Source organism: Parus major, chromosome 5 (genome assembly GCF_001522545.3).
Source record: "Parus major isolate Abel chromosome 5, Parus_major1.1, whole genome shotgun sequence".
Taxonomy (NCBI): Eukaryota; Metazoa; Chordata; class Aves; order Passeriformes; family Paridae; genus Parus; species Parus major.
In genome coordinates this window covers 46,339,875-46,366,087 of record NC_031774.1, presented here as the reverse complement: position 1 = coordinate 46,366,087, position 26,213 = coordinate 46,339,875, and the positions used below count along the sequence as shown (strand labels likewise).

At 38.9% G+C, this 26,213-nt stretch overlaps 1 protein-coding gene across 3 annotated transcripts; it reads left to right on the top strand.

The window, feature by feature from the left end:
* LGMN (legumain) lies at positions 1-26,213 on the top strand. Of its 3 annotated transcripts, XM_015631235.2 has the most exons (16): positions 6-94; positions 2,419-2,495; positions 3,684-3,755; positions 5,936-6,113; positions 13,704-13,801; positions 14,637-14,718; positions 15,236-15,321; positions 17,931-18,006; positions 18,464-18,526; positions 19,415-19,481; positions 21,087-21,205; positions 21,897-21,986; positions 22,682-22,879; positions 23,502-23,672; positions 24,558-24,625; positions 25,427-26,213. In XM_015631235.2, exons 4-16 carry the CDS (start codon positions 5,976-5,978, stop codon positions 25,464-25,466), a joined length of 1,296 nt encoding a protein of 431 aa, XP_015486721.1. In that variant the 5' UTR covers positions 6-94; positions 2,419-2,495; positions 3,684-3,755; positions 5,936-5,975; the 3' UTR covers positions 25,467-26,213. The 3 variants fall into 3 exon arrangements, with proteins under 3 accessions (XP_015486724.1, XP_015486721.1, XP_015486722.1); XM_015631236.2 differs by lacking the exon at positions 2,419-2,495 and having other exon boundaries at positions 49-94; XM_015631238.2 differs by lacking the exons at positions 2,419-2,495; positions 3,684-3,755 and having other exon boundaries at positions 1-94.

Sequence of the window (26,213 nt, the reverse complement as noted above, 5' to 3'; positions counted from 1 at the left end):
TGGGTCCGCCCCCCCCCGCGCCGCTGTCGCCTGGCTCCGCACGGCGCCCGCCGCAATCAGAGCGGCCGCGACGGCGACTCTTCGGCACGGCGCGGTGAGGGCGGCGGGGCTGTGCTGTACGGGGGCTCCGGCCGGAGGGGGAGGACGCTAAGGGAGCTGTGAACAGGGGACGGCCCGTTCCGTTACCCGGGCGCATAGGCGAGAGAGCGGCCCCGCTGCCTCCCAGGGAAACGGCCGGGGGTGCCGGGTTCCTTCCCGGGCTCCGAGCGCTGCCGAGCCCCCGCCGCTTCGCCCGGCGCCCCGTCTGGCCCTGCGGCTGGCACGCCTGGCCCGGGAACTGTATTTGATCCCTCCGTGCTGGAAGAGAGACAGGAGTCAGAGCGGCTCCTTTCGGAGGGCATTGCCCAGGGCTGAGGGAGATCGGGGCGGGGGGGAGAAAGCAGTGGCAGCAACTTAGATTTAATCCCCAGTAATACATTTTTAAGGGGAGAAAAGGATGGAGTAACTATTTACGGGATTTCTGCAGAGAGCTGGTGATGCCTGAAAGGTGCTGCGCTGTGGCTGGTTATTTATAGCTGGTAGACAGCCTTGCCGTAACGTGAGGTTCTGCTTGGAGGTAGTAGCACCACTAGTTCCCAGTTGCGTTAAGTGTCTGTGTTTGGGGGTTAACATAAATATTGTAGCCAAGATCTGAAATGCTAAGATAAACACGTAGAGTTCCGGAATCTTGTGTAATCTCACACTGGAGTTTCTGCGTAATAACTTCTCCAGAATTTAATTCTCTCCGTGCCCCCAACATTTCCATCTGTGCTGAGCAGACATTCTTACATTATCTGACTTACTCTTTTACCCTTATACCCCCATACCAATTCAAGCAATGTAACAAAGTTACTCGTGCAGTATTGCAGGATCTGTTTTTTCTTACTATCAGAATGTGATGGCAGAGGCTGTGTATGTCTGCAGACAAATAAGAAAGTAAATAGCAGAAGCAGTTTTATTGAAGCCTTAAGGTTTGCCAGATTTGAACCTGGGTTTTTGAAATGCATAGAGAAAAAAATCCCCTAAACCAGATGTATTAGCTTATCACCATTCTAGGAATGATTTTGTTTTGTTTTGTTTTTACCCTCAGGTAAATTGTACCATCTCTGCTGCTGAGAAAACTAAACAGGAGAATGAACTTATTTATAATTACTTTTAAATACCTTTATTTAATATCAAGAATAATTTTGAGCTAACTACAGATTCATGGGTTTTTACGGTAGAAGTGGCTTATACATCTTCAGTAACTAAACAGAAATATTTTACTGCAAATTCTAATCATACTAAGCCAGTTCATAGAATGGTTACTAGCAGACTTTGTAAGGAAATGTTTTGCAACAGGGACCATAATCCCCTTCAAAATGTGCCTTGTCAGAATTTATAGTGATAAAGATTATTTTCTTTCTATGACACAGGCACAGAGAGAAAATCACGTTATTTGTGCAGGGGCCTGATCGTAGGTTTCTGTTTGTGTAGCAACCAGCACAGCATGTAGGTAGGTAGAACACTGCTGATGGTACAGTGGACATCAGTTTTCTGTGAGGAAGACTGTCACATATTTTGTGGAAATCAGCATCTAAGTATTACAACAGCTGGCAATATGCAAGCACTCTGTGGCTTGGTTCGGGAATCTGAAAGGCTAGGAGTTAAAGGAAGTGAGCTCTTAAAGACTTCATAGAAGAGCTTTAATGGTCATCTGATCAGCTTAAGGCTGTTATTTTTCAGCAAGGTTACTGTTAGTGTACTTCTCATGCAAGTAAAATAGAGATACTTCTGTTTATATAGCTCTTGGAGGCTGTGCTTAAGGTATTTGGAGTGCAAGCTACTGAAGTGTCAATATTGCTTTAAAAGCTAGTGGAAAATACTTTGATCAAGCCCTTTCTTTAGAGTGCTATCCTGTTCTAAGAGTATTTATCTTAAAGTACTGTTTCCCAAAGGAAAGTTGTGAACTCAGGGAACAAGCAGTTGGACAGAAAAATTGTTCTAGCAGCAGATGGCCATTTCTAGATGGGGTCTTTCTTAAGTATCCCTCTCATCAAGTCAGAGCTGTATGCTAGTTATCTACTGGGAAGTGGTCAAAGTACCTCTGTCAGGACAGACTGGTTTTAAGAGTGAATTCTTCTGGCAAAAGCCACCCAGTTCTGGATGTGCTTCTTTCACAGATGGTACAAATTGCACAGCAGCCTTACCTGCATGGGTACGTGGTGGTCTGAGGCTGAACCTGCTGTGTCTGAGATGGGCCTTTATCCTGGCATGGTTTCAAGGCAAAGTTAATTAACTATTCTATCAGAAACACTAGGCAGAGCTGATCAAATCTTATGATATTTTGTGGGTCAACCAAAGCTTCAAGATTATTTTGTGAATTTTTTGTTTGTCCAGATAGTCTTCATCTGCATGTGATTTAGGATTGATTGCATGTGATGGATCTTCAGAGAAAGGCTTTTTCTGTACCTGTGGTAAGCTGGTCAGCTGAGCTGCTCTCTCTTAATATGATTTGAAGACAAAGCATGTGATGGGGAGCTTTCTTTTCTCAACTGTAGGTCAAGAACTCATACAACACAACCCTGAACACAGCCTTTTAAATTGCCCACTTGCACTCAGAGGCCTTCTTTAAAACAAGTAGAAATATGTGTGTGCATGAGTGTATTTGTGTGTTTGATCATCATTTGTTTGTACTTTGTTTGGTTTGTTTTTTTTTTTATTTTTTAAACAGCAATGAAGACCCATTACCACTGCATATGTGTTTAAACCTATTTTAAGTGCTGCTTAGAGAACTTCAGGGAGATGAGCATTTATTAATTATGGTTTATTATGTGGTGGTATGCCTGGGTTTTTATAATTCCCTCCCTTATTTCTGGTGTTATTTTGATTTAATTATAGTATAGGAGAAGAGAAATAAGAGAGATTATATGTTATTAATTTGTGCCAAAGAGAAGGTTATTTTCTATTCTAAATAATCCATGACAAAGTATGCATGATTTACTAGCACAGTGCAATGTTTCTTGGTGTTTATTTTTTTTTTTTCCTGGGTGCATCAGTCACAACTTTTGTCTCAGCAGAGAAGTGTGAGGACCTAGATACCCTTGTACTACCTGGAAGACTCTTGAATCCCTCATGGAGAGACTGTCTGAGGGGCTGGTAGCTTAAGTCTCTGTTCCTGATCCGGCCCAGGGATTTTCTGTTGTGGGGCCTGTGTTTGCAGGCGCAGTGCAGTGCTGGTGTGTGGCACATCTGTGGTATGTGTGTGTGGCACAGACAGGCCCGCTCAGAGGTACTGGCTGGGGTCCTGAGAACTGTAGATCCTTGTTGGTATAGTCAGGAGCCTGAACTCACCAGGAAAGACAATCCCATCAAACTGTTTCCAGTTGCCTGGTATATCAGTAACTGATAGTGGCAGTGACTGCTTCTGTGTGACAGATGTCTGTGTGCCAGTACCTCCCTTCAAATTAGCCATCATGTTATATGGCCCAGTGAACAGCTGGCACCAATACAGCTTCTATTGATATGCCCTGGATTCTAATGAATGGTAACTCAAAGAGCTAAGCATCATGTGACAGAATCTCCAGCAATTATTTGAACCATTAATTTTCTCTTTTTTTTTTTTTTTTTTTCTTTTTTTCGTGTAAATATAATTCATGTTATAGTTGGAGAAATGTTAGGAGACAGACACTGAGCTCTGAGGGATCTGTTTGCAGGAAATTCAGCTCAATATTCCAGTAAGTCAAACTCTGTTAAGATTTATAAGCAGATTGTCTAAACAATATTGATTTTCCTTTCTTGCCTGATATTTCAAGAGTTAGATATACATGAAATTGAATATTGGCAATGAATAGGCTCATTGGCCTGTGGCATATTGTGGTGCTTTACAGAAGTTCTAAACAGATTGGTATGAATTTTAGCCAGGCTGTAGGCAACTTATGGATGTTGTACTCACAGAGCATCTTCAGCACATTATTCGGTATGTTATTTGTCTTACCATCTGAAGAAGTGGCAAGATAGATCAGGCAGAGTTGCCATACAAAGTCACATTCTTTGGCAACAGTGACAAAACTTTACAATTCCAGCTCAACATGGGAAAGTGTAATCATCCAATGAAAAAAATCTGCTTATTCCTTTTTATCTGCTTGAGTGCTGAAGAAGTTAGTAATTCAGCAAACCCTAAATTGCAAAGTTATTGTGTATTATTCTTGCTCCAAGTGTTACAGGCAGTGACAAGAGTGGGTTCTACCTAAAAGATAAATTTTTGGAAGAAGCAGTTTCATAATAGTTAATGTTTGATTCTGCCTTGACTGTTATGACTTCCTTTACTTTGTGCTAGCTCTACTAAAAAGGATAAAAAACCCCCAAGTTTTAAATATATATATAATATATTCATATATATATTTTTCATACTACTGCCTGCAAGACTAAATCTTAGTGACCAGTGAACCCATGCTATCTGTTAGGTTAGTAGTCTGCTCTGAGCACAGCTGCTTTGGAGAGGAGCTGGCTGCTTCTCTGTCCCAGCCTCATTTAGTGGCTGCAGGATTAGTGGCTGGTGGTTTTGACTGGGGTACTGAGGCTGACTTAGATACCATTTACTTGGTTTAGTGGTAGTTTTGACATTTTGCCTCGTGACTGTGTTGAATGGCTTGGGGGTTTCCAGCTTTTATTCCAGAGAAAGCCATGTTAAAGTAGACTACTCTGCTTCTTACCACAACACCTCTTCCATACCTAGCAGCAATGATTAACTTCCAGGATCTCATTTTTGTAAGTAGGTGGATGTAAAATCCCTTCTCTCAGTGCATGAGGAAATGTGTACTCTTTATGCATGTGCCAGGAGCACACAATTCTTCAGGGGAGTTTGCTTTAAGATGAAGCATTTAAGAATACTTCACATTGGATACAGCAGACCTGAGACTGTGACCAATAAATGGAACCTGCCTGTCCCCCAACCCCAATTCAAAACGCAGACCTTAAACCTGTGATCAGATGTGTCCAGATTGTTTGCTTGTAGAGTAAAAGCATTATCAGACAATCAAGGTGCTCAGGGCATTCACTAGCAAGGACCTTACTTCTAGTCCTCTCAAGAAAATAGAGCCATTTCTTCATGGACCCAAAACTCCCCTGTACTCTGCTTTTCTAAATTTGATTTATCAGGCTCAGATGAAGTTTTCTCACTGTGCACCCTATGCAAACACTTAGCCATTGAGCAAAAGAGGCAAAAATGCTACTCTTTCATGTGGTACTGGTTCACATGTGCTCTCCACTAGCGTAACAGGTTGCACAAATAGCATGAGGCTCTCAAAGCCTGCACTTCCCCTCAGCCCCAGTGGTTAGGGCTGTATCTTGTGCAGAACAGTGTCACGGCCTCTTTCCACCCTCTTTGGTATTGTGGGCACAGAGAGCTTTTGTGACACTGACCTTCCAGCTCCCCAGAACTTCTCCATGTCTTTAGTGTTCTATATCACCTGGGATTTGACTCAGTAATAATGGGCAAATTGCCAGTGAGTAGAAACCAAGGAATCACATAAGCAGAGACCAAGAGAATAGTTTTAATCTGAAATAGTTTTATCTGTGAAGTAATTGGTAGTGAGGCTTGCTTTGTTTTTGAGACTTATTCATTGCCAGCTATTATAGAACAAAACAACCAGAGGGAGCTGAACAACTTGGTTGTCCTATTCGGAACTGCTTTCAGTCAGATTTGAAAGCTGACAAAAAACTATTGTAACTAGTAGCAGCTTGGTGCTAAAGGAAGATATGACCAGAAATTGTACTGTGTGTTAAATGGTCTGTAAAACAAACACAAAAACCCCACAAGCAAGAAAAGCTTCTAATTGTGATACTGCTGATGTTTGTTTTGCATTTGTTTATTGATTTGTTTATCTCATTTACTTCTCTCAAAATTCTTCATTAGGAAAATTTCCTCCCATTTGTGGAGTAAATAAAGAAGAGAGATGATACTGAAAGCAGTTGTGCTGCTGGGCTGTGCTCTGGGCGTCAGCACATTCCCCATGGAGGAACCTGAAGATGGAGGCAAGCACTGGGTGGTGATTGTTGCAGGTTCTAATGGCTGGTACAACTATCGCCACCAGGTAAGGACCACTGGTTCCACATGTTGATGCTGTCCATGCTCCAGAAAATGCCAGCTCCCAGACTTGAGGGAAGGTGATAGCTGCTGTCATCTAGACTAGTTGATTATAGTTTAGATGTTCTGTCATTTGAGCAAGTCCTTCTACTTCTAGACTCCCAGGTGTGTGTGTGAAGTTTTTAAAGCAAAAAGCAGCAAGGTTCACTCAGAACCTGCTCTTAGTTCTTGTTACCACCCCAAGAATTCCCTTCCACTACTCCTTTTCACTATGTGATTTTTAATTTATTTTTTTTAATACAACTTTTTCCAGCCTCTTGAAAAAGCTGTCATTCCAGGAGAAGTATTCTTCCTCTAATCACACTTCTGCATTCTGGGAGACCTGTCCTTTTAGGGTAAATACTCTGTTACTGACTAGGCTAGAGGCTCTAACCCCAACTTGCAGTTGTACAAATGGTATCTAGAGGTAAACCTCATTTTGAGACACATGCATGTTTCTTTCCATTTTTTTCCTCTTTTTCATTATGCTATGAGAAGCTTCCCTTTTTTCTAGTTAAAAAGTGTCTGAAGTCTGCAAATGCTCTATTTATTTTGAGGAGTGGAGGACATAGGGAAGAGGGTCCTTTTTAACCTGAACCAGTTTGCTGTGTTCAACAGCATGGCCTCAGAATTATGTTGGCACAACAAAGATACAGTGCAGGGAACTCCAAAGCGCAACACTGCTGGGAAAAGCCAGTGTGTTGTGAAATTGTGAACTGAGTGTGGGTGTCACTATGGACAGGATTAAATCCAAGTGACTTAACTCTGATTAAGTTCAAGATTTATAATCAGCAGTCAGAAAACTTCTGCAGCATTTTCCCCTTGGGGAATGGTGGACAATCCTTTAAACAAATAAATCTATGCAAATGCCATCTTTGCTCTAAACATGCAACTTGGCTTTCTTGGAGAACAGGATCAATTTAATTCTGATTTGTATGTACATTTATATATTTCTAAATGTTAGAAGAATAGTTTATTATAGTATTGTTGGTTAAAAACTAGTGTACAAAATGAGCATTTTTACAACTGAGTTGTATGACATGTACTGGCTGATTTGTTGAATGCTGAAACCTTTGAAGTATTTATTATTTTTAATGAAACTTCCTGTAAAATATAGAGAGACTTCCTCCTCTTGATTGATTGATTGATTGAAGAACAATCTTCGGTGTGTTGGGCACCCTGGCTTTTGTGTATGTTTCTCCTCCTTCTCAGCTCACAATCAGTTTGTAACTTCCAGCACAGTGATGAGCTTAAAACTAAATGAATCAGATTGACAATCTTGTTGCATCTGAAGATCAACCTGTTACTGGCAAGTGCTAGCTCAACACTTTGACAAACAGGTTTTAGGGATTTTGCCAGCTCTTTACAGTGTAGATATGACCTAGTAATCATAGTTTGAATATTACAGCCTTAATATAAACTATTCCTATTTCAAATTAAATCTTAAAGAAGAGTTTTAAAGTTGAAATTGGGAAACGATGAAAATACTAATATGAAAAAGATGCTGCACTTGATTACTGCCTGTCTTGGGGTGTCCAATTTAATTACTGAGTTGTGCTCTTTTTGTTGCTATTGCTGTATAACCAGTCTAGCTGGCTCCCTTCCATTCTAGGAGGGTTTAATACCACAACATTCGTTCTTTAAATACGACTACAATTTTGAAGCTGTGGCTCATGAGAATTCCTTTTCTCAGTTGCCTGGGCACAGTTTTTAAATCTTTCTGTCAGTAAGTCTTCAATGGCAAGTGTATCTGACAGGTGAAATAGGGTTATGAAGGACACAAGATCCACACTTACATACTTGTGTCCAACAGTGAATGAGTCTTTGGATCATGCCAGTTTCACAGAAGCCTATTAACTTTTGAGTGTGCTCATGCTTTGCAGATAGTTATTAAGTAATTCCTTTTCAATGTTAGAAAAATGACAGCAGAATTTCTTTAAATACTTTAATTTTGAAGATAATGTCAACTAATGTGAAATATCTGCCATGTCAGATTTTTCTGAATTTAAATACTAGAAATCTCTGTATTTTAAACTACCACTTGCTTCAGGTATTAACATTTGGAAATAAGAAAATTAGAATGCAAATAATAATCCTATGAAAGTGACAAAAGCAGCATCATTAAAGAGTCTGTATGAAGGATCCTTCACAATGAGGCTGGGTTCTTACTTGCGTGTCCTGAGCAAGGTATTGTGCATCTTAACTTGTTATGAACTCAATTCCAACAAGATGCAGCACATCAGCAGCTTGTGCTGTTCTGCCTAGTCTCCTTTTCTGGCCAGCCTTAAGGGCCTGGTGGAAGTGAGCATGCATGGTAGGAGTGGCATGTGGTGAGACAGACCCAGCAGTTAGTCATGGGAAATCCTCTTGTGTGTGCCATGAAGTGTCATCCAGACAAGGGTGCCTTGGGTATCAAAAAATTGGAGAAATTTGTTACCAGCAAAACAATCAGAATGACAGACTTTTAGGAGAGTTATTCAGAGGAGGAAAGATGCTACAGAGATCTTAGGAGTTCTGACAGATTTTTGAAAACATGCACACTGATCACTATGTCTTTGTGTTAGTGTTCCTTCCTGCCTTCCAGAGGTGGAAGCAAAAACATTTTCAGTAATTAAATTATTTGCCCAAGTCACTTAGAGAGGAACCAGGAACAGGACTTGGTCTTTCCCTTCTGTACTTCAGAATACATAGTGAACACACATAGGAACGTGGTATTATTTGGTAGAATCATACCTGTACTATAAGAAATCAAAGCAGTGCTCCAGAGTTGCACATTTGTGCAATTTTTTGCTTTCCAAGGGAGAAACTGCAGAGGTAAATACATTATACTCTAATTCACTTCACTCCTGCCATCACCCTTCTTCCCCAGAACTTCTCTGACCTAGCCTGTGTACAAGTGCATTTGTAGATATGTTCCAGAATTATTTTTTTTTTATTAGTTGGACTTGTTGCTATTCCCTACATGCAACTAAGCACTCATAATGTCCCTTTGTAATCTGAGAACTCATCAGATACACCTATGGGTTTCAGTTGCTCAGTTCAGCTGTCCAGCATACAGTTAATACATGGTTTTACATGTTTGTATTTTTATTTTGTGAGCTCCAGTTGTTTTGCATGCTGCCTGCTTCAACATGGTCAACACGTACTGTATTCTCTGCCACAGTAATTATCTGGTGGTAATGTGTTCTTCTGACAGAGCAACCACAAAAGCAGAAGAAATAGATGACATACTCAAAAATATCTTATTTCATATGTGAAATGCTGTACAGACCCCAGGAATAGTAATTTGTAAAGACTTTGCAGACCCAGGAAACACTGAGTTTGCACCTGTAACCTCAAGGAATCTGAAACTGCCTCCTGACTGGTTATTTAGGTGTTAGTGGTAAGGGTCCATTATCAGTACAAACCAAGGATAGAAAAGATAAGGAAAAAACCCACCATTTCCACTTAATATGAGCAAGATTCACACCTTGCAGGCAGTTACTTCCACTGTCATGACTGAACCAGGACTTCTTCCTAATCAGGATGATTTAAACTTGTCTTACACATTTATCTCATCAAATTCCTAAATTAAATTTTAAGTGTTTTGTGTAGTATAGAGCCCAGCGTGGTAGGCTTACTGTCATTGCAGCGCTAGCTGTATATTGCTTTATGCTTGTGGCTTCTCAGTTCTTTGGTGTTTTTATCCTTATTTTAGTGGTTTGCTTAGAGTTGTTTGGGATGTGGAAGGGCTATCAGAGTGCTCCAGTCTGCTCCTCAGCAATTTTTCTGTCTTCTCTGTAGCAGCTTTTCTATTATTGGACTGGCTGCTGTTCAGGAGTACTCCCCGTGTTCCTAGGAAAGTGGCTCAGCTCTCTACTGCACAAAGAGCTGGATAAAATACTTTTGGAATGCTTGGTGGCATACATGAGCAAATACAGTACTAAATGCTTTTGACTGATTTAGAGAATGACTCAACAAACTGGTTCTCATTAGAATAAATAGTCTGGCTCTTCTGTGAGGTGGACATAGCAGCTAACTCAAATCTGAAGCTGGCTTCACATCAGGTCAGAGACAGGCCCATGCTTCCTGGATACTCAAAACTGCATAGTTTGGGGAAAAGCCTGATGCAAAACGAGAGTTACTAAAGATGGAGTGCAACCTCAAAAGGAATGCCAGACTGAAAAAGTCAGGCAAAATTAAAAAAAATATGTATCTGTATACATGGGTCTGTTTTCAGTTGGTTTTAGTCTTATATTTGCTGAGCTTTGTGGGTCAGAGACTATTCAGGATTCAAGACACTACCAGCCAGAGCAGTATCTTATTCCAGGACAGTCTTAAATTCTCCTGTCTTGTAGATAACAGACACTAAGGATGCCTTAGCTTCATGGCTTTAATTAGCAATTTCTCATTGTGCTTACAAAATTTAAACTGAACTCTCAGGAAAACTTCCCTCAATTCTTGATAGAGTTATAGCTTTGGGCAGATTCACTGATGTTTGTTTAAGCAAAGGAGTAAGACATGGCTGGCATTTCAGACATATTCTTCTACTTTGTTTATATATTAGAGTTTGTTCTTATTTAGGCTGTGTTAGTTCTTATTAGGCATTTCAGCACAGCTTTAGTGGGAATCATGCTGCTTTAAAGTTCCTTTCAGCCATGAACCTAGCAGTCATAAGATAAGAAGTAACCAATTTCACACATGTCCAAACCCTTCCCTTTAGGAATTATTTATGCAAGCTTGTGTCATAAACAACTTGATTTTTCCAAAAATCCCCTCAAGTAGTTTGCTTAAAAGCTGTGTCATTCAAATGTGTAAACAGCTGTATGGCAGAGGAAACCAGGGTAATTCACCCTCTGATCCCCATCCTTTCAAAATCTAGGAGTTAATTATTTAAGCAGATCTTCATCGAAGTTTGCTGATGTAGCAAAAGGTTTAGGCTAACCAGGATGTGAAAGGTCTGAACCATGCCCTTAACAGTGTCCATTTTGGAGCTGCCCATAAGGTCAGTTGTGCAGCAGGAACTGCACCTTTTCCTGTGCTGTGTGGGGCAGCTGCTGCCCTACCCCAAATCACAGTCACAAAAACACGGTTTAGTGACAGTTTATCCAGTAAATGTTCGTAGCATACATTTCACATATTAAACCAGCAAGAATAATTCCAATAAGAGATCCGGAACAAGTGAATAGCTATCTCTTTTAGAGTAGTTTACAGATACAGATACGCCAGAAATATTTCTGAGAGAAACAGGCTCAAATAGCAGTATTTGAGAGGCAGTTACACATCAACAGGAAATACTCTAGATTCACATACACCTACCTGCTCTAGCTGCTTTTTTTTTTAAAAAAAAAGAAAAACACAACTTTTTTGCTGTGGTTTTATAGAGTTTTATGGGTTACAGGGACCAATCATGAGCCATATCAAAGGTGACTAATTAGGTCAGCTAATTCTATGCAATAAACCCTAACTGTTTACTCATAACTGTCCTACTTTAGTCAATGGAGTTTTAGCAGGAAGACATGTTTTTGCTGCTTTAGCCTTTGCTGGTGATATCATTATGCTACTAGCAAGTACAGTTCCCTTAGCAAAAGCCTCAAAAGGCTGGGACAACCCCCAAACAGGCATAAGTCAAGATTAAAGGGAATTGACTACATTGATCTGCCTTTCCTTACAGTAAGGGTTTTACTAATGGCTACTATTTGCTAAGACAGGACATACTGAGCAAAAAGTGAACTAACCAGAAGGAAGGAGAGGAAACCAAAAAAGCTGATAATATACATTTAGAAAGTTTAACTAGTTTTGGGTACTTGGTTAAAAACACCTCTGAAGTCCCTACTGCCAGCCACATGTCTGGGGGAGCTCAGACACTTGCTGATTGAATTTGGTGATACTGTATCACTGCATGCCTAAGCATTTCCATGTGTTGCCAGCCTGTAAAGATGCCTATCAGCATCACAGAGGTGTGTGATATTTTGAGAGTGAGAAGGGATGTATGACCTACTTATCAATCAGTGTAGAGAACCCCTGATTAGTGATTAGTGTTTTCTTCTGCTTGGGTTGCTTGAAAATCAAATACGTTCTTGGCCAAACCTGTGCTCTTCTGTTTCATATTATATGCAATACCTTCTTAACTCTGTTTAACCTCAATGTTTAACTTGTTGAGGCAGCAGCTGGTATAATGACATATAAGGAAATGGAAAACTAACTGGGACATTGTCTGGGGTAGGTGGAAGAGAACATAGGCTGCTGACCTGCGAAGTAGGAAATGGAACTGCTTTAGTAAGAACAGTTTAACATTCAGGGTTAGTCATATTAAGAGATTTTATTGTTGGAGAGTTTATTATCATTGAACGTGCCTCACCCTTCACAGAATCTTGTACAACTGTCTTGTCTTTTCAGTTTCATCTGCACTTAAAAGACCAAGAATTATAAAGTTGTAATATTTTACAGTGTCCTTTTGGTTAAACTAATCAAAATCACTAGTACTCCTAGGTAATCTGAACAGACATTGGTCCACTTAAACCACATCAATTTGGTTTCCAAATTTGCAAATTAGTTCAGTTCAACACAGGTAAGCTTTAAAGCTTGCTTCTTGCCTGCATTTGGAGTGTGCTTTTGTTAGATGAGATCTCTTCCATTAACCTGCACAGCTTTTTCTATCAGGTGGTGGGTTGTAGTTGTCAAGTTTAGGAATGATTGTTAATGTTCCATTATGGCACTCGGGAACTGTAAGTTTTAAAGAAGAGAATAATTTGGGCTGGGGATATTAAGTTAGCATTTTGATAGCGTTCTGCATTTACTGTGATATCACTTTAATGAGTATTGTTATTTCTGCATCACGTGAAGATGGTTCTGTAAAGAAAATGTGCTTATTCATATCCTGTACAAATCAGGAAAAGAGCCTGAGTAGAAATTCTGCAATTCTGTTTTCCACTGAAATCTGTTATTTCCTGAACAATATGAAGTCTCTGCTCTGCAGAGTAAGAAATACATAATTAAAAAGAAAACATTCCTTAACCCAAACTCTCATCTCATAGTAAAGCAAGATTTAATAAAATCTTTGCACAGATGAGATTGGTAAACAATACTTGCTTAAGTCAAGGACAGTCTTCAATGCTTAGCTGTGCAGGCTTGGTGCAGAACTAAGTGAAATTGGTGGAAATCCAACTACTTTTGCCTGCTTGGCACACTTTGGATTTATCTGTCACTGCAGAAGGTTTTTATTTTGACTTTCTCACACAATGCGGCCTATCGCTGAGAACTTCATGTTAAATTTGTTATCTGTACCAAGTCTGAAGTAACTTCTGATTTCTGTTTAAACAAGAAATGAAAATAGGTAATGAGGGAGAGATATTGATCATAGTCTCTACTATTAATGCAACTTCTCCTAATTAGAGAAAGGCAGTGAGCTCTGGTTTAACCTGTTTATTTCATCTCTGTAGCGCCCCTCAGTCTCATATATTGGAATGCAGTTTGTTTTGGACAATAGCCTGCTCTTAGGTCTGAAAAGCTATTTTGCTTCTGGTATCAAAGGTAAAATTTCTGTTAAAACTAGTAATGAAAATTTGCTTAATTTCAGGCAGATGTGTGCCATGCATACCAGATTGTACACCGAAATGGAATTCCAGACGAGCAGATCATTGTCATGATGTATGATGACATTGCTGATAATGAGGAGTAAGTGATGAATGTACACTGGTTACAATCATATATGGTCACTATAGACATGCCATAGTCACCAGTGTGTTTTGAGTTTGTAGTGGTTATGAAAGAAGAACCCTTAGAACCACCTGTGATATGCATAGAGACATCAGCCATCAGCACAATAATTTTCCTTTGAAATGTGCTCATGAGCTTTCTGTGCCTTAGTCCACAGCTCAGCATCGCCTGTGGCACTGAGGACTGCAGAGCTTTGTTATGAGAATAAGGGATCTTAGCTCCCAGGCATTAACAGTGTGCAGCAGATAAATAACCTAAACTCATGAACACAGGGGAGGTCTGTGTATGACTTCCAGGGCTCTTTTGGGAAGATATTATCAGATTAATTCCCAGAATGTAAATTCAATGAAGATGGGTACAGGTCCCATTCTTGGTGACTGTCTAGAGCATATCATTGCTTTCTGTATGATAAAGTTGATTTATACATCCTCTAAATCTGAAACAACTTCCTCCAAAATCAGCAGACCTTACAGGCACAGCAGCATTGGGAGCAAAGTGTTAAGGGGAATAAAGACAAGACTGCAAGGAGAGAGATGATAGAGACCATCCACCTACATCTTCAGATTAATTGACATGATCTGAGGTAGAATACTTGAATGTACTCTGGGGGTAAGGACACCTGAGACAAACATATGTAACTGACTGAAGTGCAAAGCCCTTTATATTCTGAAATCACTTAATGACATATGGTGCAAGTTCCTGTACTCTCAGGCGTGTGCTGGCTCCTAGTTCTTCTATGGTCATTGCATGGCGTGTGGCTAATTATTCCTATTTATGTTCCATTTCCTTTCAGAAATCCAACCAAAGGCATTGTCATCAACAGACCTAATGGCTCAGATGTGTACGCTGGAGTGCCAAAGGACTATACAAAGGAGGTAGGAACAAAACTCCTTTCCCAGGGGAAGGGTCACCATTGTCCACTGTCTAAATAAATTCTTTCACCCTGTAGCTTACACTCCAAAATGCACATAGTATAAAGCACCAAGTTTATTCACCTGCTTGGTTTGGCATGAAGTTCGCTGTTCATAAGATGAATATAGACAATAGATTCTTTGAAGTGAAGCATTGGTCATAAAAGTGAAACTTCACACTGTTTCCATGCTGACAAATGAAATAAAAGGAAGAACGGTCTTTGATTGTAAATGTTGTAACTCAATCTGAAAAACAGCTATGTAAAACTAATTGTTTCATTAAATTGGTACAGTAATCCAGTCACTCAGTGATTTCATGATTCAACAGCCAAGTGAGTCATTAGATAAAGATGTATTGAAACAGATGGCCAGCTAAATTTGTTATCCATGCATGGATTCTAACTTTAAAAAGATATCTTTCTAAATGAAGATTTTGTTGTTTTTATGATCAGATCTAACTTTATTCTTCTCAAATCATTAGGATGTTACTCCTAAGAATTTTCTTGCGGTTCTCAGAGGAGATGAGGAAGCAGTGAAGGGGGTGGGATCAGGAAAAGTATTGAAAAGGTAAGAGAAATTTAATTTAGAAAATAATTGCATGTGTAGTTGTAAATTGACACTGATTTCAACAAAAGAATAGGGTAAATTAGAGCAACTTGAGAATCCAGCAAAATTATTGATGGCAGTTCCAGGTCTTTCACATTACAAATATAGTGATTCTAGTTTCTTAAACTGTGCATCATAGGAAAGCAACTGCTGATATTTGACTGATTAAGGTATAAAAGTTCTAGAGGATAGTAGTAACTGTATTAAGGTATTTGTTATTTAGACTATTGTCTTTTGCAAGAGTGGCAGTTCTAAGAAAGTGTGCCTAAACTTTGGAGATCTCTGTAAAGGGTTTTCTAAGGCTTGTTTTAATGTGCATGAACAGTTTTATTAATCATCTGAAGACTTGGGTCAAACTCAGGCCAGACTTAGCAGTGAGTGGCAGAGGGACAGTGAGAGCTTAACCAGCTCATCAGCTGGAAAAATTGCACGTCTAATCCCAGCCTTGGTCTTTGTAGCACATGTACAGTTATTGAGGCTGAATATAAACCATGATTCCATACCTAATGAAGTGGAATTATGGTTTACAATTAATGCAAAAAAAATCTTGGTGACTGAAAAAGTAATATGAGCAATTAAACTTGTAAGTGATGTATTATGCTTAAATAATCTGTAAACTAAGCTACACAAATGATTCTAAGTTTGGCAATATTCTAATATATGAAAAATAATAAATTATAGATTGGCTAAGTGGAATGTAAGATTTATAATTAATGGTAGGATATACAGGCTTATATATTTAGATGATTCAAGAATGTAGTTAATATAGTTAAGGGCCTAATAATAAGTCTTCTTGGAAGGATGCCTGGTGTCAGTTATTCATCTTGATTCTGCAGAATCTGAGATGTGAAAGTGTGATGCCTCCTTACTAAGTTGTTCTATATTCCTGACTATTGGGAAGGAGCTATATCATATTATATTTTTCTATGTACAGGAATTACTGTAAAACCTTTAAGAATTTAAATTCAACCATTTGGAAGGACTAGCCTTGTTAAAGAAAAATTGTGAAGTCTGTCTTCATCTGACAATTGATTTTAGAGGCTTAGGAATGAAACAGAACAGAAGAATCCCACCCAGGCACTGAGGAGAACAATAAGAAAGAAGGAGCAGGACAATAGTCAAATAAGTTATCGCTCTGAATTATTTAAACTTCATCCTTAAAAGCTGAGGTTGAAAATGATATACGCCACACATCTAGGCAAACATTAATAAATTACTGCACATTACCAGGTTGTGCTCTTCTAGTATCTGGAATGAGTCAAGAGGTGACTATGAAGCAATTTTTGTTTTAAAAAAATGTATGTCTGAACACATCTCACCTGTGAAAGCTTGATGTTGCCATTCAATAAAGGGAGTAGCTACACAGAGGGCCAAAGTCTCTTAATGTACTCAGGAAGGCAACTTGAACCCACAAATAAAAGTCTCACTTGTTTACATTCTGCCTTGGTCAAATTTTTTGCACTTAGGATCAAGAGCAGGAACTCAAAAAGTAGCACCCAACCCTTCTTTATTAGGCTTTGTTTGAATTTTCAAGTGGCCTGACTTTTGTTATTGAGTGGGGCAAGAATGCAATTATCCTTTCCCCAGAAGGCTTCCAGATGGACTTTCAAGTGGTCCTCCTAACTAGAAGGTTACTCTCCAAACAGAAGGCTGGACAATGTTCCCTTGAGCTGCTGCAGTTGTACCTGTTTGCTCTGAGGAAAGTGCAAAAGCAAGTAAAGTTTTATGGACTCTGGTACAGAGGAACAGAGCCTGGACATTCTTTCTGATCTTTTTACACATGTTATATTTAATTGTCCCTGAATACAATTTAAAAGGAAAATTCCTTTGCAGATCTGACTGTTAGGGCAAAATCTTTCTATCCCCCAAACATGATCTGTTTGATTTAGAGTGGAACCAGACTGTAGAGCAAACTGTACTACACAGATGTGAGAGTGTCAAAGCCTGTGAGCACTCAGTGCTCACCTGGCTGCAGAGCCAGTCTGGCCTCATGGGTGCATGTGTACATGCATCAGTTCCTTGTGGAGCTGTAGGCTGACACTGCTTGGTGATCTGTGAGGCTGATTATGGCCATAGTAGTCCTTACACGTACCCAAGGGTCTTAGCAAAGAGGTTTTTATGATTTATCCCAGTGTTATTGGTGCCTTGGTATAACTTAGTTATAAAAGCATTCCTTTTTTACCAGACTTCTAGAAATGCCCACATGATAATCAATTCTTCACGTAGCCGTTAAAAACCAATTGTGTTTCCACCATAGCCTACATGACAGCCCATGTCTCAGAATCAGTTTACAGTTTGGAAGATGAAGTGTGATCGCCATACCCAACATGTTTGAGGGACTAGCCTATATCTATGGTTTTTGTTCCTTTTGTGGACACTCATCTCCTCTAATAAGGATCCAAACTAATATGCTTGGGAGAAAAAAACTATTACCAAGAGGAGGAGGTGCTTCAGTTCTCTTGTTTTCAGATATTGACATGTCTTGGCACTGAAAAGAAGATGATTGTTGTTGTAATGAAGATTAGGCTGGAGTAGTTAAAAAGACTTTTTTTGCAATTTTTTCATTACAGTGGTCCCAAGGATCATGTGTTTGTTTATTTCACTGACCATGGAGCTCCAGGACTTCTGGCTTTTCCTGATGATGATGTAAGAATTTTGGGAATAACATAAAACCCATAATTTTAGTGACATACTAAAATAATAACTAATTAATGTAAAACATGAGAATATTTAGTGCACTATACTGAAGGGAGAGGCTGAAAAAGAACATTATTCTTCTCATGACTGTATTTTGGATTTTTTCCAGTTAGAATCTGTAACATTGAGTTGAAACTTAAGTTATGTTATTCCACAGTTTGTGGGACTTTGGTGGTCCAAGCAGACTGTTTCACACAGGTGTGACTTGGCATGTATATCCTCTGGGACCCTTTCTCATCTTTTCCAGAGTGGTAAATGCTAGAATGTTATACTTCAGAAAGGCAAAGAACTGGATAAATATATTGGGAAAATAGTGTATATATTCAAACAGTTAGTATTTATTCTTAAGTGAATTGTGTGTCTGTTGAACGTAAGTGGTTTTAATACAAGCCTTCTTATTTTACAGCTTCATGTGAAGGACTTGAATAAGACTATTTGGTACATGTATCATCACAAGAAATACCAGAAGGTAAATAAGCATAGCAATAATAACAAGAAGTTCTGAAATTGAAAGAGCAGTGGGCATAGAAGAGACATGTTTTTATTTTGAGAGTTGGCTCAAAGTAGGAAGAATCTGTTACATGCAGTTAAATTTGCATTAGGATTTTGCAGTTAAAAGGATTGATTTGCTCCAAATTTTCCATAAATAGTTTACTTGGTTTTTTTTGCAGTCAATGTTGATATATAGTATTACTCTTGTTTGCTAATGCTGCATATTCTGACTAGAAAAACAACATTTGTAAGTGCACCCCCTTAATTTGTACCTGACCCTTTCTTCCTGTGCTTTGTTCACTCCAGACTTCACTGTTATTACAGGAAGTTTGTATATACCTCATGTTTTTCTTACTGTTACTTACATAGTTTAAAAGACTGTACCTCTTGTCAGAAAATTCTGTGAATTTATTTCACATGTGTTGTTAAGCAGAAAAAAATTAATATTTTGAACATTTTTATTAATGCTTTTTTTAAGCAGTTCTTTGTGGCAATGTCTGCTATGGCTGGCTGTGTTAGGAACACACAACTGGCATCAGTTCCAGAGATACTACGTTCAATATTAATACATTGCTGTGCCTATAGAGTGACTGTATATTTGATCTGTGATTTGTACAATAGCCAGTACATTCCTATGGATTCTGTAGAGATTAATAACACCTTTTCATTATTATTCTTCCCCTTTCTACAGAGTTTGATTCCTGAAAATGAAAAATTGTCTTTTGTTTTGTAGCATTATGCATTGCTTTTGTTTCAGGAACAGCAGTACAGGCCAACTAGCTATAGCTAAAAAGCACCAAACAACTTTTCTCCATTTCCTCATGGAATTTCTTCAGGTCTCTGATTTATTTTTTTATTTTTATAGATGGTGTTCTACATTGAAGCATGTGAGTCTGGATCTATGATGAATCATTTGGCTGATAATATCAATGGTGAGCAATCAGTTAACTTACTGGACTTAAATATCACGACTTGTCACAGACCTAAACAAGTATTGACTGTGACAAGAATAGATTCAAGGTGTGTTTATGTAGAATTTTAGCAGCGGAGCACAAGAAGGTAGTGCTTTCCATTTACAGGAAGTTCCTTTTAATAGTGTCTTACAAAAGACTGAAAAGGCTTTCCATTTCTTGGAAATAAGAAGTTGAAAAAGTATTTCTTTTCAGGAACCAAGTAGTTTCCCTGGTTATACAGACATTTCTCAGCCTCAGCACTGCTAATAGGTGTGAAGTTCCTGCTCTCAGTTTCACAGAGCAGCAAAGCAGTTTTGAGACACCACTGCCAGGCAGTTCTGCTGCACATTTGCACAATAACTGAGGGTGTAGAACTTGGATTTTTCAGGGTTTCTAGGCTCTCTGCTGCAGAGCTAGAAGCTCAGCTTTGTTTAGGGTGAGGAATCACAACCTTTTGAAAGAGCTGTTCTGTGTCAGGGAGAGAAGTGCTTGTTCTTGTGGTTTTGAAGATGTGATTGCAGTGAACAGCCATGTGCCTGTCCTTAGCATCCTGGATGTTTGGCCCTGGGTATGCTGCCTGACACCCACCAAGATTTCTTACAGTTTTTCTTTTTAACAGAAATTTTCATGTTGATGATTGCCCAAGACAAATGCTCAATATTTTTCAAAGTTTGTTCTGTCAGAAATTTCCAGTCTGAGGACTGGCTTTACAATCAGCTCTGCCACAAAACATAGAAAGCCAGAAAATAGACAATTTATATATTAGAGTACAAAGTTGTCTCTGTCAGCTTTCACTGATGAGCTAAGAAGTTTAATAAGCTGCTTATTAAGCATTTTGAAGGGTGCTAAGAGGAGCATTTTACTGCACAGACAAGATTCAAGACTTTTTTTTTACTTTTGAGCTTTAGGTACATTCTGAGTTAAAACAACAGAATAGCTCTGTAAAATCATGTGGAACACTTGCACTTTAAAATATGGATTTTCCTTCAGTTGTACGACTATGCTATGTATTGACTTTGGCAAAAAGCCAAAATTGCTTTTGTCTTGGTACCTGTAAATATGTGTTTACAGTATTCCTGTTGTGTTAGAGATGACTTACTGGGAACACTGTGCTTGGGACAGATGTTGTAGCTTTATTTTACTTTTGTCTCAGTGTAGAGCATTATCCAATGAAGTATATTACTTAGAAGGTGGCATTACGTGGAAGAAAAGATGATTTTTGGGGGATTCACTTCAAGTTTGGAGAAAAGTTCTCATTATTGTTACAAAGAAAATGAATAGATAGTTGTTAGTGCACACTGCTTTCAGGCAGTTCTTGGATAGTAGATTTTTTTCCCTTAGGCATTTTTTTAAACATCACAGACCACATTTGTCAGCAAAGAAGAAGCTCTTAGAACAACACTGAGGGTGACTGAACAGAATGATTAACAGGCCTTTTTCCTTTCTGCTATTTAGAAGTAAATCATTGAAAGGCAAAATATTAGACAAATATATTATCTGCAGCTAAGTATTAAATCATGGAGGGGGTCAGGGAGATTAAAAAAAAAAAAGAAGATAAAAAACCCCTTACTATTTGTATTACAGTTTATGCAACAACAGCTGCTAATCCCAGAGAGTCATCTTATGCATGTTACTATGATGATGAAAGGCAGACTTATCTTGGGGACTGGTACAGTGTGAATTGGATGGAAGATTCAGATATGGTAAGTTAAACAAATTTTCTTCATTTCATGTTCAAAAAAGAGCATTAGGACTTTTAAACATAGCTCTTTTACAAGATTTGTGAAAATATTTGGCTTTATGTGAGACCAAATCAACCAATTTTTACCAAATTAAGTTGGTAAAAATATTTATTTACTACTCAGAACCATATATATAATTTTTATTTGTTTGGGCCACTGAATTTACTTCCAATACCAAATTTCAGAAATATTGTTGTCTTTTGTTATTTATAAGATAGAAAGTATCTAACTTCTAGTTCCAAATTCACATCATCTTTATTTGCTAATCTGAGACCACATCTCCAAATGGGTTAAACAAGCTGTGCAGTTCAGTAAGTTGTATGTCTCCTTCAGGGGTGCTTAAATACAGGCCTGTGCTATCCCACTTGTTACTATAACAGAGAATAGTGTTAATGAAACAAATCTGGGATTTGTATGCTGGTTCACTCCCCTCTTGCCCGTTTGCTGGGAGATGAGGTTACTAAAAGCAATATGAGAATATGCTGTTGAACCTTCTTTTCAGTTTTTATTTCTATGTCTTTCAAAGGTTGTATAGCTCTTGCCCTATACATGTTTCTACCCACTGGCAGCTAAGACCCTTTTCAGCTTCCCTTGCATTTTTAGAATAGCTGAGTTTAACTATCTTTGACCTCATGGAACTTTCTTCATGCAGGAGGATCTAAGAAAAGAAACACTCCACAAGCAGTTTCAGCTGGTGAAGAAACGCACCAACACCAGTCATGTGATGCAGTATGGAAACAGAGTATGTATTTGGGAGTGCTTCCTGCTCAAATATATATTCAAGCCTTTTGTAACCTATACTTTCATGCCTTAAACCAAGCAAACCCCAAAGAAAACCAGCTGTAGACTGGCAGGGTTGGTTCAGTCATTTTTAGTCATGAGCTATTTCTTTTAGAAGACCTCTTAGCATTTAAGAAGTGATGATTCTGATGCTAAAGGAAATCAGATTTGCTTATGCTTTAATCCAAGAAATCGGGGTACAAGTTGTCCTCCAAGTTCTGTCAGTGATTTGACACTTCAGTAAAGTATAAGAAAGATATTTACCATTTCCAGGCATATTATGAATATTAGTGAAATGTTAAAAAATACAATGATCTCTGAAATGGGAAGAGCTATGAGGTGATACAGCATTTACAATAGTCTCATTGTGCAACAGACTTGTTAAAAAAAAAAAAAAAAAGGTGCAGTTATGTAACCTGGTAGCCTTTTTCCCCCCAGTGAGTTTTGGAAATAAAAGTTTTCTGATTTTTGGCAGCTTTTACCTCATTGTATTAAAAAACCCAACATATGCATATGCATAAACACACCTGCAGCCCTGTGATCTTTCTTTTCTCTAATAAAACAAATTTAGAGAGTTAGGTTTACGTGGCAGACCAAGAAAGAACTATCTATTAAGGGTGATTGACAGTTTCCACCTGCTCACTTTTTATCTTTCAGAGCATCTCTTCCTTGAAGGTGATGCAGTTTCAGGGCATGGGGAAGAAAGCTATGCCCATTTCTCTGCCCCCTGTGGAACACTATGACCTGACACCTAGTCCTGATGTACCCTTTGCAATCATGAAACGAAAGCTGATGGCTACCAATGACATTTCTGAGGCTAAGAAGATTGCTGCAGAGATGAAAGCGTACCTGGAGGTAAGAAAAAAATAATTGCTCATCAGGCCAGATTAATTTCTATCCTAAACATGACAGGAGGAAAAGCCCTGAAAGTCAACAAAATTACTCTTCAAACTGGTAACCTCTAGCTGATGGTTTATTCTTTCTTTAAAATTCAGTGATCTGTTCCACAAGACACATTCAGTAGTGATTATCTACTTATTTAGGCAAGTAAATGCAAAAGTGAGTCTCACAGCTTGTATTGACAGGAAATTCCTCATCTGCATCCACAGGGATTCTTGTGGGGAAGACTTAATCTTTGGTGTTAGAGAAGCACATGACTCAGTAGAACTGAAACATCCCAAATCAAATAGCTCCTGCAGAATGGAAGTCAGTATTGGTATTAGTGGTGCTTTCTTTCTCTAGTAAATAGTAGGACAGTAAGTGATTTTGGGTTCTAGGAGTCTTGACTTTCTGTCATTTTTCATTTGAGTGTTAAGAGACAAGTCCAAGAGACTGTGCTAAACATAAATGGCAACATTTGGTTCTCTAAAGAGCCTAAAAGTTAAAGGAGCTTTAAAGAAAGATTCAAAGATTCAAAGCCTTTAAATTAGATTTAGAAAACATATATTTTAAATTCCTTTTTTTTTTTTATGTACAGGTGAAAGAATTCATCCAAGAGTCCATGCAGAAGATAGTCACTGTTGTAACAGGATCAACAGAACAGACCAAACAGATTCTGTCAGACAGACTGACCATCAGCAATTATGACTGTTACCAGTCAGCAGTGAACCACTTCAAAGCTCATTGTTTCAACTGGCACTTACCTGTGGTAAGTCACTCATTGGATATAACCTGATAAACAGACCAGAAAAATTAGCACAGTCATAGGCACATCTGCAAGAATTAGCTTTTATTTAAGAGCTACCTTGGGGCAGTCATACAGATTAGATTTGGAGGAAGGGTAAGTAGTGCTTTTGGAAGCAGGGAACCATTTCTACTACGTTTAGGTAAGCAAGAAGTTTACTAAAAACAACCCCAAAAAAATCTGTAATTTTTACCAGTTAGTGCTGTTGCTTCCATCAGTTCCCTCCCCAGAAATCCCAATGTTAAAAAAGTCATGTTGTATTTCTGCTTGAAACATCTCTGCTGACAAAAGAGAAACACAACCATCACCACTGTGAATTCATAATCTTGGCACATTGAGATCTCTATATTATGATATAGTATTATGCATCATTCCTTGCAGCAGCCTCGCTGCTATTTCCATTGTCTTGCTGATTTCTTGAGAATCACCTTTTAGTTTAGGAGCTTTATTACTCTTTGGTCTTCCTGGGATCCCAGCTGAGGATCAAGTCCTGTTGTTAGACTGTTTAGATAAGAATAAGTCCTGATGTTAGGCAAGATAGCCTCTTTAGGGGACTTTTTGGTTTTGTTCTGTGGGATTTTAAGAATTGAATGGATTAGATGGTCTTGTGTATGAGGCCAATGTGCAGCACAGCTGAATTTGCCTAAGTTCAAAGAAGCTGAATTGCTGAATTGTCTGAATTTCAAAGAGCAAAGTGTGCAGAAAAAAAGATCCATTTAGCCCAGTACTAGATCATCAGTTAAACACCTTGGATATTATAGCATCCCTAAATTATTTCCACCATTTAGTCTGGATAAACAATGCCTGCTTTTCATCACTGAAATGGTTAACAATGTTTGTTTATTTCAGTATGAGTATGCACTGAGACAGCTGTATGCCTTGGTCAACCTTTGTGAAGGAGGATACCCCATTGACAGGTAATGAGGTTCCCAGATATGCCCTGTAGTTTTAACTATGGCTAAAAGAACAAAAGCTAATAGGCAGATAAAGGTTAATCCTAAAAGCTTCTTGCTGTTCTGTTCTTGTTATCATTGTGTCAGTAAATCACTCTAATTTTAGAAATGTTTATTTTGACAAATGTCATTATTAGTTCCCTCCCATTCATAATGATCCCTGTCCCCATAACCCTTTAATTTCCATACTGAGCCTCAGGGGAGATGACAGCCAGTCAGAGGATCCCACTGCACCACATAACATCAAACAAAACAACGTGACTGGTGCAAGGGCGTTGCCCTGTAATTCCTGTATGAGTTTACACTGAAGCCAGGTTGGGAACTGCTGTGTTTTCTGTGCTACCCCCTCAGCTGCTGGCTCAAAACACCATAGCACTGCTGGGTTGTGGCAATGAAAGGGAATATGGTGCTATGTCCTTCATGTGTGGGGTAGGAAAGCAGGGAAGTAATGGTCCATGCTGACCCCTGTGGTGGTGCAGTAGAGCCAAGGGCAGTATGGTGTTGGAATTCTGTCTTAGGAGTTTGTGGTAGAGGTTGGGATCCCAGCTTGTGAGTCATGCAAGAGAACTAAAAAAGGGAGTGTAAAAAGCAGAAGGGTAGGGAATGTGAGGATGGACTGGTAGTTCAGAGAGTGTGTACATGCAACTGAGGAGGTGAAGAACTGCTACCCTCACTCCTGGTGGCAGCCCACTGCAGTCAGTTTGGGAAATAGTATGAGAGCAGAGTACCTGGAAAGTTATTCATTGTTATTGTTCTCTGTTTCAGAATATGCCTGGCCATGAATCAAGTGTGCCTTGGGTATTGATGGAAAGAACAGTCCTGAATGTAACCCTTACTACAAGTGATAACTTTTCATAGCTGTCATAATCCAGACTTTACGTGCATGCGACCTGGAGAGAGTCAGCCACTGTACTGGAACTGTGCTGGGAGCTGAAGCACCAGACCATGAGCAGTGCAGCACTTGCCAGTGCTCTCCCCTGCAATCCCACCTGCTGACAGCCTGCTGCTTTGAAAGAGGCATTTTGGCAGACCACCTGGAGCTTTCAAGATGGATAATTTTTTTCAAAGCACAATGCTCTTAAGGATCTCTGGATGAACACTACAAGCCATCTATGTGATTGTTAAATCCATCCTAAAATCTAAACATTGAGTCATTAATTCTGGATTTTCTTTTAATACTCTTGCTAACTCTTAACTTAAAAAAAAAAAAAAAGTTAATGAATTCCATTACAGTGACTAGTTTGCAGATTGGTTGAAGAATGAAGAAACTAAAGCTTGTTCTTTAACTTTTAACTCCTTAACAGTTTAAAGAAATGAGTTACATTTTGAAGCTATTTGATGTGGGCAGCACAGTTAAATGTTGAACAGTAAAGATCTTTGTGAGTAGAAAGCACTGTTTCCCAAAGAAAACCAGAAATATCTAATGCTGTAAATTTAGCACCAGTATGCTGTAATTAATTGTGTATACTCACAAACCTGTGGGAGGTCATAAAATACAGGAATTGCCTGTGAATAAAAATAAAGTTGACAGTTTCATCCACCCACAGTGCAA